The sequence below is a fragment of the Podarcis bocagei genome (genome assembly GCF_964188305.1).
Source record: "Podarcis bocagei genome assembly, chromosome: 2".
In the NCBI taxonomy this organism is placed as follows: domain Eukaryota; kingdom Metazoa; phylum Chordata; class Lepidosauria; order Squamata; family Lacertidae; genus Podarcis; species Podarcis bocagei.
This window is the reverse complement of record NC_138126.1, coordinates 61236159-61253142: the sequence shown is the minus strand read 5'-3', so window position 1 is coordinate 61253142 and position 16984 is coordinate 61236159. Positions and strand designations below refer to the sequence as shown.

Genomic DNA, 16984 nt, shown 5'->3' with positions numbered 1-16984 from the left:
AGCGGCAGCAGCAATGTCCCGAGGCCTCCTTGGAGCCTTATGTGCTGAGGTGGAGTATGGGGCCCGCCCCCAGGCCCAAGGTGGAAAAAGGGCTTCAGAGGGGAGCGGTCCTCCCCAAGACTCACCGGCAAAGCGGCAGCAGCAATGTCCCAGGCCTCCTTGAAGCCTTATATGCTGTGGTGGAGTATAGGGCTCGCCCCCAGGCCCATTGCTGCTGCCGCTTTGCCGGTGAGTCTTGGGGAGCAGTCCTCCCCAAGACTCACCGGCAAAGCGGCAGCAGCAATGTCCCGAGGCCTCCTTGAAGCCTTATATGCTGTGGTGGAGTATAGGGCTCGCCCCCAGGCCCAAGGTGGAAAAAGGGCTTCAGGGGGGAGCGGTCCTCCCCACAAACTCACGGCAGAGCGGTTGAGTTACCTCCATTGCAGGGGGTTGGCCTAGATTCCCCTCAGAGGTCCTTTCCAAATTTGTGATTCTGTGATCATCCCACAGTCGTTTTCACTGGTGCCTGTGCAGGAGACGCCTGTGTGGGCAGGGCAGCAGCAGGAGGAAGGGGTTTATGCTAACACTTACTCCTGAGTAAGCCTGTAGGGGATTGTAGTGCAAGGACGGAGAGGGAGGGAGTGGAATCACAGCTAACCCTCCAGAAAACAGGCTGGGACCCAGAGGAAGGCAGCACAACAGAGGAGACCACAGAAGAGAAGATATTACTTCTTAATTTTTAAAAAATAACTTTACACACACTATCTATCTATCTATCTATCTATCTATCTATTTAAAGTGTCCCTGCATTCATTGAAAAAAATCTGGTAACCTTACTCCTGAGTAGCTTTTCCATGGACAGGGGGAATGAGTGCCTCCCCACCTCTTAACAGAGGAGTCTCATGGATGGAGTTCTGCCAACCCATACAGTGGTACCCCGCAAGACGAATGCCTCGCAAGACGGAAAACCCGCAAGACGAAAGGGTTTTCTGTTTTGGAGGCGCTTCGCAAGACGAATTTCCCTATGGGCTTGCATCGCAAGACGAAAGCCCATAGGGAAATGCTGGCGGTCGGGAGCAAAGACTTTCGCCCACAGCCGGCCTTCAGAAGAGGACCTCTTCTGAAGGCCGGCGGGGGGCAAAAGTCTTTGCTCCCCCCCCGCCTGCCTTCCCCCCCGCCTGCCCTGGGCGATCTTAAAATGCTGGGGGTCGGGAGCGAAGCGTTCGCTGCCGACCCCCAGCATTTTAAAATCTCCCCCTGTCCCGGGGAGATTTTAAAATGCTGTTCCGAAGCGGGGGGCGGGAACAGCTGCCCCAGCCGCCCCAATTCGGAACGCTGTTCCGAAGCGGGGAGGGGGGGGCGGGAACATCTGCCCCAGCCGCCCCGCTTCGGAACGCTGTTCCGAAGCGGGGAGGGGGGGCGGGAACAGCTGCCCCAGCCGCCCCGCTTCGGAACGCTGTTCCGAAGAGGGGGGGCGGGAACAGCTGCCCCAGCCGCCCTGCTTCGGAACGCTGTTCCGAAGCGGGGCTGGGGGCGGGAACACCTTCTGAAGGCGGGCAGGGGGCGAAAGTCTTTGTCCCCCCTGCCTGCCTTCCCAGGAGCTTTTAAATCGCCCCGGACAGCGGAGAAGTCCTCCGCTGTCCGGGGCGATTTTAAAATGCCGCCCGCCAGCATTTTAAGATCGCCTGGACAGCGGAGAAGTCCTCCGCTGTCCCGGGGTTTTTTAAAATGCTGGGGGTGGGAAGAAGAGCCCTTGTCCCCCCCCCCCAGCCTTCAGAAGAGGTCCGGGGACAGACTGTCCCCGGACCTGGTCTGAAGGCGGTTTCCCTAGGAACGCATTAATTGATTTTCAGTGCATTCCTATGGGAAACCGTGCATCGCAAGACGAAAAACTCGCAAGACGAAGAGACTTGCGGAACGAATTAATTTCGTCTTGCGAGGCACCACTGTATTTGTTCATTTCACTGGTGCCGGCTTGCGCCTGCATTTCATAAAAGTTATTGCTGTCATCTTTGTCTATTCCTGGATTTTTATCTCATGGATCCAAGTAACTGACATCTGGGATCTCCTTAATGACAAGAATATTAAGGACTGTTTTTAAAAGACCAGTTTGAAAGCTCATGGTCCAATGGTGGGTACACGTTGTGGGTTAGATCTAGTTGTTCATTGGGGTTCTGAAAAGAAGTAACGGTCAGGGCTTTTCCTTGGCTACAACAATGAAGCAAGGGCATAAAATCCAAGTCCCTGTAGACATTACTGTCTTTTTTAAGGGCAAACTATTCACTGTGGTGTAAACCACTGAGCCTGGACTTGCCGATCGGAAGGTCAGCGGTTCAAATCACCACGATGGGGTGAACTCCCATTGTTTGGTCCCTGCTTCTGCCAACCTAGCAGTTCGAAAGCACGTCAAAGTGCCAGTAGATAAATAGGTACTGCCACGGCGGGAAGGTAAAGGGCGTTTCCGTGCGCTTAGTCATGCTGGCCACATGACCCAGAAAAACTGTCTGCGGACAAACGTCGGCTCCCTCGGCCAGTAAAGCGAGATGAGCGCCGCAACCCCAGAGTCATTTGCGACTGGACTTAACTGTCAGGGGTCCTGTACCTTTTTTAAAAAATTTGGAGATAATGAGAAACCTTAATTGTTTGAAAGACAAGTACAACTGTTGCAAATGGAGTCAAATTCCAACTCTGTTGGTCTGTCGCAACAAAAACAAAATCTGCCGGAACCTTAAACACTAACATGTGTTTGTGGCCTGTCTTTCCATAGGACAAAGCCCACTGTTAGATCCATAAGTGGTAATTTAAGGGGCCTGGTATATAGCAAGTTATGGCAAGTTCAGAGGGGAGAAGGGGGAAATGTGTGCATTAAAATGAAAGGTCAAAGAGTCAGTAGAAGTTGGTATGTCACAGTACCCAGGAGAGCAGAAATGGAAAATTCAACCAGTGTGGTGACATCCACTCATAACTAACAGCCACTGGTGATGAAAAGATGTAGCATGGTCACCAGTTTAAGTGGACACCTACAGAAGGGGACCTTTCTTTAATGAGTAAGCTGTTCTTAGGATTTGTACAGTCCATCAAATGGCTAGATCACTGCAGCAAATATTGTCCCTCTGTAAGGTATTTACTCACAACTGATCTTGCTATATCTGTTCATGACTAGTGGGAAACATGGATCTTGTAATAATTTTATTGGGTTCCATGCAACCTGTACCATGCATAGGAGTGACACATCCACCGCTATCTCTTCTGTTTTTTGTCCTAGCTTTGTTAAAACAATGGTCACACATTTTTTCCCTACTTTTCTTGGGCTCTGGTCCGGAAAATAAGTATGCTGCAATAAATTTGTTACATCTTTGAGAAGACCCTCTGTGGCAGGAATAGTCAAGATGATGCCTTCCATATATTTTTAGTCTTCAGTTCCCAACATCACTCACCATTGGTCATGCTGGCTGTGGCTGTTGTGAGTTGTAGTCCTGTAACATTTAGAGAGCACCACACCTTTGCACTAAGGATTGTGTGAACATGGGTGTTTGCAATTGAGCAGGGCTTGCAGAAGATGTAAGTGAAATTCTAAAAATACCACTGAGAGCTCACAAAAGTTGTACCAAATGTAACGGCAAGGATTCCTGTATATAATATTCTTCCAGACTATAGTTGACCAATTCAGGTTAGCAAAAGACGAATCTTGCATCTCAGAGAAAGCTGCTTTTTTCACAAGAGCACAAGGGACTATTGGAGCGGCTATGTACTTTGTCCTACATTTTCCATAGTTGCCATAAGATCTTGGCAATGGCAATAAAAGGAAAGCTCATACTAGTAACAACTAGTTCAGCTGTGGCCCTTTGATCCACAAAGGTCTAGTTTTAACATGCAACACAATTGAATGAGTGTTCATCTGTTGGTAGAGGCATTATTTTTATTTATTAAAAATATTTATAGTCTGCCCTTTGTGAATGCAGATACAAGGATGGGGTACAGAACACAAAATAAAAACCAACTAATCAAATTTATAAAATAGACAAGACATAGTAAAATACACCATCAAAGAAATAAAGCAACAAATAGTTCTGCAACTGTAGAGACCCTAAGCTTATCTTGTGACACCCTCCTCCCATTAAAAGAGTTTCCTAAAATTCTGTTACTGCTCAACCTGAGAGTGCTTTGTAAGTTATCTCTCTGGATTCTCCAATATGGTACTGTCACATCTCCTTAAGTCTTCCTCAAGAACTTTGGCCTCCACTGAGTATCTGAGTTTGGAACTTTATCATCTTAGGTTCAGATTACAATACTTGTTTCTAAGCCTCCTGTGACAAAAGGGAACCCCTTGAATTAGAAGTTTGAAAGTTTGTTTTTAAAATGAACCTATGCGCAATTTGGGAACAAACTCTGTATTTTTGTGTTTTGGTTTTTATTTAAATTTGACCTTTCAGGTTGAACATATTTCCAAGGTGGCTTACAAAAAGCATTTTTTTAAAAGACCACCACCACTAACAAGGGGGTAGTCCGGTTTTATTCAGAGCAGATCAATTGAAAATCATTGTACCTACCTTAGTCATGTTCATTAATTTCGATGGTTCTGCCCCGAGTAAAACTTAGATGAATACCACCCACTGACCAAACAATATTAGAAGTCATCAGGATCATTACCACAAGGCATTTGGGGTTGGAGAAGGTCTTCTCACAGGACAACAGATTAGCCTTGAGGGTGGCCCAACTAGAGTAGGTCATGGTGAGGTGGCCTTTTCCTGCTATGTCTTCTTTCCTATAATACCACAGGACAGTGTAAGAGCAAGAGAGATACAAAGCAGAGTTCACACTGCTAAAGATCTGCGTGCCTTGGCATGGTTATCTTGGCTAAATGAGGAACTGAAAATAGTATATACTGAAAATGCATTGGTTCTTCATTGACAAAGTCTTTGGGAATAGCACTGTACAAGTTGAAATTAGCGGACATTCAATCTTTGGGAGTTGGGTCTGAAGTTCAGGAACCTCTCCCTGCCCCCATTTTCAAATCTTTGAAATGCTGACCCTGTGTTTTGTCCTTTGACAGCCATCTAATTCCTATCTGCATGATCACAGTAAGTGCTCTATAATGGTGTGCCCATATGGGGTGACTGAAAATAGAATCTAAATAAGAAGATGTTGAGCTATAAATTCTATTTTTTATACATTTTGCTGTGATTAATGCCCTCTCCCCCAGGAGACCCAAACTGTGGCTCCATTTGTAACTTGCGTATGTCTGCTGCTTCTCTGTATGTGTCTATGACTAAATTTTATTATAGCATGTGTGTTAAGATTTCATACCAGAACAGCATGGAGAGCCTTCCTCTGCTATTATGACTTTGGTGATTTGCCTCTTCCCAAGCATGACTTTGGCCAGCATTTCAACCACTTCCTTGTACTTCTCAGAGTGCAAGCAAGAGAAAGTAGTGTTGGAAGTATTCTTCATTGGAGAGCATTCTAGAATTTGTATATTTGAGCCCTATGTTTTTCAAGTGGTGTTTTTTTTTTAAAAAAAATCATTTTTAACGATTTTCCAATAAAAAACATCCAATTAAATATCCAGTCATAATACTTCAATTAAGTGGTGTTCTGATGAAACCTGGACTTCCTCACTGAGAAGAAGATAACAATGGCATACAAGCTTGCCCACTAGAAGTTATCTTCCCCTGTGATGTGCAGCGATCGGGATGTGTGCATTGGTGTCCTTTAAAATGCACTGTTATTTCACACAGGACCATGATGAGTATTGGTAAACCTGGCAAGGGCTGCTTCTGAGCAAGATGTGCAGGCTAAAACACACTCCAGATTTTTCTGCAGCTGACAGAGAATTTAAGGCATATGTTTGAGGGTTGCTCAGCAGGTGTTGAAGTGTAAAATATTTCCTGAATTTACATTCTTACAAATAGATTTGGGAATAAGTCCCATTGAATTCAATAGGAATGTTTCCAAATTTTACCTTTTACAAAAATGGAGAAGACCCCAAAATGGCTGAAAACGTATTTGTAATAGGGAGTGGCCATACGCAAAATGGGAAAATGTCCGAAAGCAAGTGCTAAAATGCTATTTTGGTTATAAGGTGTTTAAATATTAAGGGTGGAATCCAGTGGGAGCTCTTGTGCTCTCAGAAGGGCTTTTGATTCAGTGGACCCATCTGCTAAGAGAGGAAGGCAGTTTTTGCCAGTGCCCCTGCAGCCCCCCAAATTGGATTTTCTATTAGCAGAGGCTTTTGCTGGATCAGAAGCCTTTCTGGGAACACCTAAGCAATAATTGGCTGCCCGTTTGCAGGATGCTCTCCGCAGGGAAGCTTGCCTGGCACCATCATTATATATCTTTAGGCACCAGGCAAAAACATCTCTATAACCAGGTCTTTAACTGTCTGTGAGCTTTAAGAAATGGGTGGGATGTATTAATGTAAAACACTCTGCACTTGGTTTTAATGTTTCTGTGGGGGGCTTGGTTGTAAATCATTTTGGGTTCCCTTGGGCAAGATAAAGTGACTAACAAATTTTAACAACAGGAACAACGATGACTGGATTGCACCCTGAGCTATTAGTAAATATACTGCTTAAACAAACAAGTGTGATACTTCTTTAAGACTGTAATGCTTTTTTTAAAAAAAAGTTTCCTATCACTGCCTTTTAAAATTGTGGTGAATGGGAAAAGTGTTTTAGTAATATTTAGAAGGACTTTTGAGAGCCACATTTGTGGTAATAAGTACATTTTCTTATTTGCTTTAAGCAAACTAATTATCCATCTTTTTGTAAGAGTGTCTCCAACACTGAATAACAGCCGCAGTTGCTTTAAATCTCGAATTGTTTTGGCATTCATGTGTGTGCTCTCCCATCTAATTCCCTCAAAGTCTTCCCTGTGTGAGTAAAAGAGCTTCCTCTGTGTGGAGCACAGAAGAAAGAGGAATTTTTCTGCGGGATTGGAAGCCCTGGAGAATTCACAATGATCAGCCAGAGTTTCTGGCAGCTTAAGACTCATGCTGAACTGACCAGCCAGAGGGGATTTGGGCAAAGAAAAGGAGACAAATTTAAAGATAGGAGTTGTTCAAATGAATTGTACCCTAACCTAACTCAAGCATGACATAGATACTAGCGTGGACAAAAGATAGCAAGATGTTCACACACACAAAGCGAGACAGTGTGAAACATCCCACATCTAGCCTACTGTATATAAATATCAAATTCACAGTGTTAGGAACTGCCTGGAAACACCCTCATTTAGCTTGACACTGACTCTAGGCTTTCCCTATTCTGTTCAGTAATGCACCCTTGCCATAATTTAAAAGAATGGTGGTGGGGAGAATACCTGAAGCAAGCAGCAGAAGAAACTGGGTGCTAGCATGTCCTGTTGCGTACAGTTTTATAAACATGTTACCCACTTGGTTAAACAGGCGGCAGTTTCCTCTTCTCACCCCTTCCTGTGTGGTTCTCACCTGTCCCAAATGTCTGGATTGATGTAAAGGCAAGCTGGTGAATTTAGCAGCCACCCATCAGATAGGGAGAACAAAGGGAGGAATGTCACACTTTCAGTTTTTCCATCAGCACAAACATTTCAGCTCACTACATGCATGGATCCCTCCTCTCCTCCCACCACATGCTGTTCTGGGGGTTTGTCTGATCTTCCCCAAGCCAGTTTGTGGGTGGGTGGGAGAATGGAAAGCCGCATTGTGCAGGTTTCTATTAATAGGGCCCAAATTGTAATGATCAAAGTGTGCCATCCTTTTTTAAAAGTTGTGGAATGATTCAACATTAATCAACCTTAGCCTTGAGCATTAGACTACATGGATTTTGAAAGTATTGTAAGATATAGTGTGAAGAGTTGGGCAATATTCATTTCTGTTAACATTGCAATTCAGAAGGATTTCTCTGTGAAAATAATACTATTTCTTGACACTAATTTTTATTTCAAAATGGCAGTTGTATAGTAACTGTGTTGTAAACCGATTTACACTTAAACTTGAATGATTAATTCCTGAAGATGTATTAAGACCACATATCTAGATTTCAATTAAGGAAACAATGGCAAGGGCTCCAAGCATTACACAGCTGCTAGTATATGGAAGTGAGCTTTAGGCTTGCTTTTCTTAAGCAGCAGTCATCCGTTCCCCCGTCCCCGTCGCCCCCCCCCCTCTCAGCCATATTACATGCCATGAGACGATCTTCAAAACAGTTTGAGATACCGGTGTGTATATCAGATCTTTAAAATTAAGTGTGCAACATTCCAGGTATTTAATTCCTAGTTGTTGCTTTTTGTAGAGCAAAGCAGGTTTGGAAGGACAATTCTGTACTGTGCTTACACTTACCTGCACATGCCTCTTTCCCCACTTGCTTTTTCCTCACCTCATTCATGGGGTTTTAGAAACATATCGGCAGTGCAAGGAGAGGGGTGGTTGCAGTGGGTGAAAAAGGTTTACTATCTGTGCTTCTCTGCTGAAAATGCAATGCTCCGGAAGCTATTTTATGCATCTCTGTGTTTAACATGTCATTTGGCCCTTATTATTAATGCTTTATAATCCAGAAATGTAATGGTGTACATTTCACACACACCCATCGGCCCTTCTTATTTCTTATTTTTATTTTTAAAAAGAAAGAGTATGTGAGTATGGCTGATATCCAGTGATATCTGCCCACTTGTTCAGTGACAACCCACTTGTGCAAATGGGACTTCCTGTTTCTTTTCCCCTACAGTCCTGTGTGCCCCCAAAATCTGTGACAGAGGGTCCCCCAACCCTCCAGGGCAGTTGGGGGCTGCAGGTGGGAGGGGAGAGAAAAGAGAAGTTCCTTTGCGTGAGCAGATGCCTGCCCATGCTACATTGGCTCTCACCCTTTGACCAGAATGTGCCATTTATGGTGATGATCTGTCTGGGAATAAAACTCAGTGTATCAGAGACTGCTTGAAAATCTCTGCATATAATCTGTTTTGGGAATGGAAAATAGAAGCAGCATAAAGACACGTCTTGGGCAGAGCGCGGTAGAAGGATGCATGTGAGCAGGGGGGAAGGCTAGGATAAAAATGTAATAAGAAAAATTATTCTTAAAATAAGAAGTGAAATGTTAAACATCACTTAGGTCCTTCCTTTAAAAATGTGCTAAAGTACAGAGATGAGTTTTAAAGCTAAAGTCTCTGAGATAGAAATAGAAAAGGGTTCAAAAAAAACTAAACCCACCCAACACCTTTCCCCTGGAGTGTTGTCCTGTGATGGCAAGAAGTTGGTGAGCAGGCTAATGTAGTTTCTGACTTCTTGAAATTTTGAGGGATCCAAGGTCAATGCAGCATTGCTAACACAGCCACTATTAAGCGGTTCTTATAAAGAAAGAAAAGCTTGTTGTTGATGACTGCATCTGGTAAGTAGTAACTATGATTGTTAATAAAGCAATATAAAAAATATGCTAATAAGTAATATAGCTATGTTATTGTTCATGAATGCTTTTTGTGTTTCAGGAGATCAGCTGTTTCCAGGTTGGAATCCACCTCACATTTAGAAATATGTGGAGCGCAACGAAACTGTGATCTTCAGTTTGAGAATCTGAATTGGAACATCAGAGCATAAAAACACAACAAACCGAAGAAATTCGTATATTACTGCTGTTAACAAATTAGCCTTGATAGACAGGAAATACTTTGCTTGTCATAATCTGATTTAAGTAAAAAATTGTTGTAAAAACAAAGGCTCCTGGTTTTTCTTTCATTTGTGTAGGACTAGAAGAATACATGCATTTTCATTTAATATATGACTGATAAATCATGCTTTGAGTAAGCATGATAGCTAAAAGCATTTGGAAATAACAAAATTAGCAGAAGTAATGCTTGGTACCTATTTAGAAGTGTACATGTTTGCGTAAGACCTCTAAAAGATTTGATGAATACAATACAGACATTTAGTAGCAAATTTGCATAGGCCCAACCCTTTAACAATTTAATGAGCACAGGAGGGCATCAGAGTTTTAGCATCCGAGTCTGACAAAGTCTAGGTTAAGGGGGAGGCATGCTGTACCGTGTTCCTGTCTGTGAAATGAGCTAACAGCCGGGCCAGAGGTTATCCCCAGAGGAAGATACAATTTAGGGAGCCAATCAGAAAAGACCCTCAAATTTTGAAGGGAAAAGGTCAGAGTAGATAAAAGGCTGTTGTCTGAATGGGCTAGCGGGAAAAGAAAGGAAGGAAGAAAAACTAAACTCAGGGTTGACCTGGACTTGGAGGAATTAGAAGCAATATATCTGTGTATGTTGCTTAGTCTTAGCTTAATAAAACTTTACAATTAGTTTAACTTGCTTGATCTGTCATAGCTTGCTTTAGTTTGGGTTGACTCCAGAAATGCATGTCTTCAAATATGGTAGTAGGATATCTGCTGGGGCTACACTTTACTGTTTCACCACAGAATCCTCACAGATGATAAAATTGACTAATGGAACTTGAAGGGAGATGATGTCTGAACCAAATTATAGAGAACAAGTTTGGATTTGGATATCCATGGGGGGGGGGGAGATACTGGTTTTGTTCCTAATTTAAATAGAATATTATTGGAGTCACTTGTGAATACCACTTGGGATGGAAATTACAAATCTATCTAGGGAGTGAGTAGGAAATTGAATCAAGAAAAACAAATTATATCTGCTAGGCACCTTTTTATCTTTGCTGTCATGGGACATATGCAGATCTCCCGTAAATAGACGTTAAAGACGCCCATCTTGGGAGCTTTTCTTAAAACGACTTCGACTCTCTTGCCTTTATTCCATGGAACTAATATTTGAAGGGCTGTCATATATGGTAAGACCCAGTTTTGTACCATCAGATGTGACAGGACTCCCCCCCCCCCGTAGCCCTTCATGCACACATCCCATCTGCTCTGGCAGGTCTGCCAACCCACTGGAGTTTATAACAGAACTCTGGAGTGATCGTTCCTTTGTGTTTTGTCAAAAGAAGGTGCCGGTTTTGTTTCTTCCTGTTTTTCGGTAAAGAGCAATGTGTTAGTGCCAGAAGCATTTCCTGTATTGTAAAATGGTGCTAGATATGTGTCCGTCACCTTTTCATCATAATTATATCGATGACAGGTTAAAAGTGTAGAGAGGCGGGTATTTTACTTTCTTCTAGTCATGCTTTGAAGGAACCGACTGTTCTGATTACAGGATATTTCTTTCGTTTTAATAAACTTGAGTACCACATATCAGCTGAACATTAAATCCTCTTATGTAGGCCATCACAAGTTTTCAGTGCTTAATATTTCATAAGTTGATTCTAACTGGCAAAGTGTCACCTGTTTGCTTTCATCATAAGACGAGCTCTCCTGAGAATCTCTTGAGATGTAACCTACCTTTTCTGACAAAGCTTTTAAAGGGAGATGTGTTTTAAGATATTGCTTAAGCCTTGTGTTCAGCCTGCAAGTCAAGCATCAAGCTTGCCAATGAAATAAATATGCATCCGAGACTTAAGATACATGTAAGGAAAAAGTAATTATTATTTTTTAAGCCCTAAGATTTTCTGCACTACCACACACCATTTAGGATCAGGTATGGGGTAATAATGATAATAATTTTTATTATTTATACCCTACCCATCTGACTGGGTTTCCCCAGCCGCTCTGAGCAACTCCCAACAGAGGACTAAAAACAGAATAAAACATCAAATATTAAAAAGTCCTCTAAACAGGGCTGCCTTCAGATGTCTTCTAAAAGTCAGATAGTTGTTTATTTCCTTGACATCTGAAGGAAGGGCGTTCCACAGGGCAGGTGCCACTACTGAGAAGGCCCTCTGCCTGATTCCCTGTAACCTCACTTCTCACAGGGAGGGAACCACCAGAAGGCCCTTGGTGCTGGACCTCATATGACTGGGTAGCAGTCATATCAGCACAACATAGCTCAGTCAGGGTTGTGGGTTCAAGGTGAAAGATTCCTTCAGGGGTTGGACTAGATGACCCTTACGGTCCCTTCCAACTCCAAAAATCTCTACTAAAACATGCTGTTACATGTCTGTGCCACAGTGACATGGCAGGCAAACTAGACAAGCAGTGGCTTCTTTAGGATCAGAGTGTAAATGTCTTTACCATTAAATTTGCTTTATTAAGTCCAGCCTGTATTTGTAGCATATGGCTAAAACTTAGTTTGATCATCTCCATTTTCTCTTAACACGCACATGTATAACCTTTATTAAAGGCAATACCATTTGGCCTCTTCTTTGTAGAGTTAACGTGTGAGATTTTTGCTCTGTCAGCTTATAGCAGTATAGAATCAATGTATCTGAAATGCAAGTCATCTTTTCCTTGTTTGTTTTCATTCATTTCCAACATTTCAGGTGTTTAAATCAGCCACATGACTTTCCCCAATAAAGTCCCTCTTCAGGTTTGGTTTTTTTGTTACGTTTGGCATGTAAGTTCCCCTTTCTCTTTTTGATTTTAATAGGGACACCTTGTGATTGGTGGTAAAGACGTGACTCTGGAATACAGCCAGTCGCCTGAATTCTGGCACTGCAGGCGTGTGAGTATATGGAAAGAGAACTGCAAGTTATTTCAGAAAGAGCATTGAGAATTAGACCACAGATACAGTGTGTTGAATGCTATCCTGTTGGTGTGCTACTTTCTGGGGGAGAGATCTCCAGCTGCTAAGAATGTTGTGGGTATATGTGTACCATCTCTCTGCTGAGAAAATAAATGTGATTTTTTTGGATGTGGAATCTTCCTAAGCCCACATGGGATGGTGCTGCCAGGGTTTCCCCATTGGCAGGGGAGGGAATGTGCACAAAACTAGACGCTTTCTGAGTTGAGAATTCTTCCTCGAATTAAATGAGGCTTTTGTGAATTGGCGTCTAGCATAAAAATCCCAGAGGTATTTCCCCCGTTTATTTGCTTTATTTGTTTGTTTATTTCATAAAATTTATACACTGCTTGACTGTAAGAAGAAGAAAAAAAACAACCCCTCAAAGTGGTTTACAACTTTGGTAAACAGTAAAATAAAGAAAAAATTATAACCCTACTTTAAAACATACAAAAGTTGAAGTCCTAAAACAGATTAAAATTACCTCAACTTCCTAAGTATCTGGGTAGGCTTATCTAAACAGCAGTGCGCAAAAAAGAGAGAATACAGTGAAGGCACCTGCTTGATCTCAATAGGCAAGGAGTTCCAAAGTGTAGGAGTTGCCATACTAAATGATCAAGCTCTTACAAATGCAGAATGGGCATTATTTGGCACCTGCAGTACTTTAAAAACAGACATTAAAAGTAAGGAACCTGCACTACTGCAAAATGTTTTGTAATATATAGGGCTGCTGTAAACCATGAAGAAAATAAGCTTCACAGGTAGCTTGATCAAGAGCAGGTTTTATTACAAGGAAATTCCAATGAAGTACATAAGACTTGGATATTGCCAATGAGGAGTGATGATAATCAACAGCTTTGAGATTTTGTTCCATTGAACTCAAGACCTCTTCATGACATAGGCTCTGGTGCTGCTTGCCTAAGGCCTAAACTACACTATGAGCAGATGCATGGGAGCTGCCTGCTTGCGTCTCTACAATACAGTGGTGCCTCGCAAGACGAAAATAATCTGTTCTGTGATTCTCTTCGTCTAGCAGTTTTTTCGTCTTGCGAAGCAAGCCCATTGACGGATTAGCGCTATTAGCGGCTTTTAGCTTATCTGCTGATCGGATCAGCTGATAAGCGGTTTAGCGGCTTAGAAAAAGGGGGGGGGGGAGGAAAAAAAACCAGCAGGAACTCGCAAGACATTGTCGTCTTGCGAAGCAAGCCCATAGGAAATTCGTTTTGCGAAGCACCTCCAAAACGGAAAACTCTTTCGTCTAGAGAGTTTTCCGTCTTGCGAGGCATTCGTCTTGCGGGGCACCACTGTAATGTGTAATTTGGGGGGGCAGGGGGAGCGTAATGTGTCATTCTGTAAGTATCCTTCCTCTCCCCCACCTGCCCCAATTCATTTAGCTGCTGCTTTCAAGGGTTGGGTAAACAGTAGCATGACAAAACATCATGCTTTTTATCTGCACAATACCATGGAGATTGGGGCAGATGGGGCTCAACAACCTGGGAAGAAGAACCTCATCAATCTAGGAGAAGGAAAACTCTGGTCTCAAACCTCTGCTCTCTTGCGGAATATCTTTGGGACAAGAAAAGGCTCAGGAGTGAACCCTACACAAATCCGGAATGGAGCCCTAAGACGTTTGGATAGCGCCTTGTATGCCTCCTTCCGGGAACTCCTACAACCAAGCTGGTGCCAAACATATTGCTCTGCTTCCCTTTGGACCACATCAGCGAGGTCTTGTCATCGGGGCAGCCCAGGACCACCATATGTATTGCCTAATGCAGTGGTTTCACTTCATCCCTAGAGGCGCACTCCATTGTCTCTCAAAACAGACAGATGCCACCAACCCTGGAGATGTAGGTAGTAGCACACACACACATTTTGATGCAACTTTCAGCTTATGCTTTAATAAAGCAGTGGTGCAACTTTCAGCTTATGCTTTAATAAAGCAATGGCATTTGTATAAGAGCCAGGAAGTATATTGGATGGAGAAAAATATTTTAAGTGTCTTTCCCTCATGCTGTGCCTCTTTCATTGCAGTGTAAAGTGTCCACAGTAGGGTATCGGTCATCCTGTTATTACTGCAGACTCCCAAGAGATGGTGAGCCTACTTTTATTTAATTGACATTTAAATAAACAAATAGTAGTGTGAATACTAAGTGAATAAAAAACTGAGATGCACGTGGCCCTCCAGATGTTGTAGACCGCAACTCCCATTGGCACCAACAACATCTGGAGGGCTGTAGGTTCCTCAACTATGATGTTCTAGCAAATATTGCCAGCATTATTTGTAGAGTTATTGTGTTCCTTTCTGCAGATGGTTAACTTAAAACTAGTCAAGCACTCTCCTTGACAGAGAGATTGGTTCGGACTTGGAACAGTCTAAGTTTGTATGAGTTGCAATACTTTTTTTTTTTTTTTTTTTTTGCTTGAAAGTGCAGTGTTTCATCCAAAGTCTCTCTCTTCAGTAATGCTATGTTGGCAAGCTGGCACTACCAAAGACCGAGGAAGGGAAGAAATTACCTCCCAAACTGTTAAAGGCTAATGATGGAGATTTAGAGGAACAAGTGGTGCTACTCATGTTTATGCTGATCCTTGTATCTGGTTTGTTAGTGTGATCCTGTCTATCACTGGTGTAAATCACTAACAAGTCTATAATATGTAGACGGCTAAGCTGAAAACAGTTTTCACTAGTACATATAAGGGACTAAAAGAACAGTTTTAATACAGTGGTTACTGCAGACAGGGCTTCACTTGTTTTACTTTTTGCTAGTAACAGAAGAAAAGGTTGAAAAGGGGGAGGAAGAGTTATCTGAGGAACCAACACCAGAGGAAGAACCTCTTAAGGACCCTGCTCCCCCACAGGAACCTTCTCCTCAGAAACCTCCTTCTGAGCAGGGAAGTCAACCTCAGGAACCTGAACCCAAGAAGGATGAAAGTAGGGAACAAGAAAAGAAAAGGGACTCTGAAATGTACCCACCTCGAAGGGAGAACCAAGAACATGGTTCAAGAAGAGAATCCATGGAAACCAAACATCTGGAGGATGAGAGTAAAAGTAAGTAGATTATACTTGCAACCATTTGGTCTCACTGACTGAGTTCATAATGGACACTTGGACTTGAGTAACTTGCAAAAAGAGGCTTGAATTGAAGCTTGCAGTTTAGAATTCTCTTTGTGTTCTGTAGCATTATTGATTTTAGCACTGAGTAGTCTTCAAGTCAGCTGAGCCTAATACCAGGAGCTTTTGACACAGGATGACAGAAAAGATGAAGTACATTTCTCCTCCTGAAGTAATATTTCACTTTCTCCTTGTAACTTTGTAACAGCAATTATGCTAAAACGCATCCCTCGCTTCACTCCGCCGGAAGTGATTGTAGGACTTCTGGCACCCTACGTCCGCTTGTCTACTTCAAGTGTGCGTGTCATGAAGAACAAAGCCGGTCGGATGGGCTACACCTATGGCTTCATTGAGCTGGACTCTCATGCTGTATGTTGTCATTCGCCACCCACCACCACACAGTATAGTATTGACAATTCTATGGTAGACATACACTTGTGCAAACAGTGTCACCCGTCCTGTAGCCCCCATGTGATTCATGGGGAAGGAGAGGAAGAACAATTCTGTCAAATCTGGAGCAACACTGGATGTTTTCCTGTGCCTTTATCTTCTTATGTGACGGAGCCCCTTTCTGGCTTGTGTTTTTGTGTATAATGTTTAGTTACAATATTGGAACAACTTCTTCTGCCTTCCCTGTCCAAGGCTAGCCAGTAGTGGTTGCATAGTTAATGCATTAAGAGGATGCTCTTCCTCCTGATGTGGCCATAAAGCTTCCACTTTATAGTTTATTAAGCACAGCTCAGTGTTGTCTCCAAACACAAAACTGTGGTTAACCTTAACTATGGTTTACAAAAACAAGCCAGCTTCATAAATCATAGTTTGAAGTTGACTTGCTTTAGAAAACCATGGGAGAGAGTACCTGTTTTGTTTCATTTCACCTGTAATTCTGAGCTATAGTTAGTCAAGCCTCTGAACTCCTTGTGGCTATGTGTCATAGTCTGGGTTTGAGCTTTTTCTTCAGGGCATAAAGGCTGGGCCAAGAGAAAGAGTATGCCTCAGATCAACTGGTGTCAGAGGGAACTGGTGACCAAGAGGAGAAAAGTGAGAGCTCCTTTGGGGACGGGTGGGACTCACTTGGACTTAGGGCCGCTAGAGGAACTTGATGGGTGGGGGTATAAATAATAAAATTATTATTATTGTGACAACTTATTTCTGGCTTAGTGGCTCAAACTTCTCTCCCCCCCCCCCCCACGCCCAACTGGATTCTTGTCTCCACAGGAAGCAGTCCGCATAGTGAAGGTTTTACAAGATCTGGATCCCCCAATCAGCATAGATGGCCGTGCTGTGGATGTAAACCTAGCCACTGGAAAGAGGAGGTAATAGAAACCTCACTAAAAATACACAATTATGACTCTG

General features: G+C 42.9%; 1 protein-coding gene and 1 long non-coding RNA gene across 5 annotated transcripts in view; both read left to right on the top strand.

Moving 5' to 3' along the window:
- RBM6 (RNA binding motif protein 6) overlaps positions 1–16984 on the top strand; it is a 61562-nt gene that overhangs the window by 34066 nt on the left and 10512 nt on the right. For 3 of the 4 annotated variants that reach the window (XM_081185826.1, XM_081185827.1, XM_081185824.1), the window contains exons 7-11: positions 12388–12462; positions 14551–14611; positions 15284–15565; positions 15837–15997; positions 16847–16944. In XM_081185826.1, coding sequence (XP_081041952.1) covers positions 12388–12462; positions 14551–14611; positions 15284–15565; positions 15837–15997; positions 16847–16944 — 677 coding nt within the window. The remainder of the gene's footprint in view (positions 1–12387; positions 12463–14550; positions 14612–15283; positions 15566–15836; positions 15998–16846; positions 16945–16984) is intronic. The other variant, XM_081185825.1, reaches the window with a different exon arrangement.
- On the top strand, positions 1935–12380 carry LOC308582616. The gene is made up of 3 exons (XR_014005760.1): positions 1935–4894; positions 4951–5060; positions 9436–12380. It is a non-coding gene; the product is annotated as an uncharacterized lncRNA (long non-coding RNA).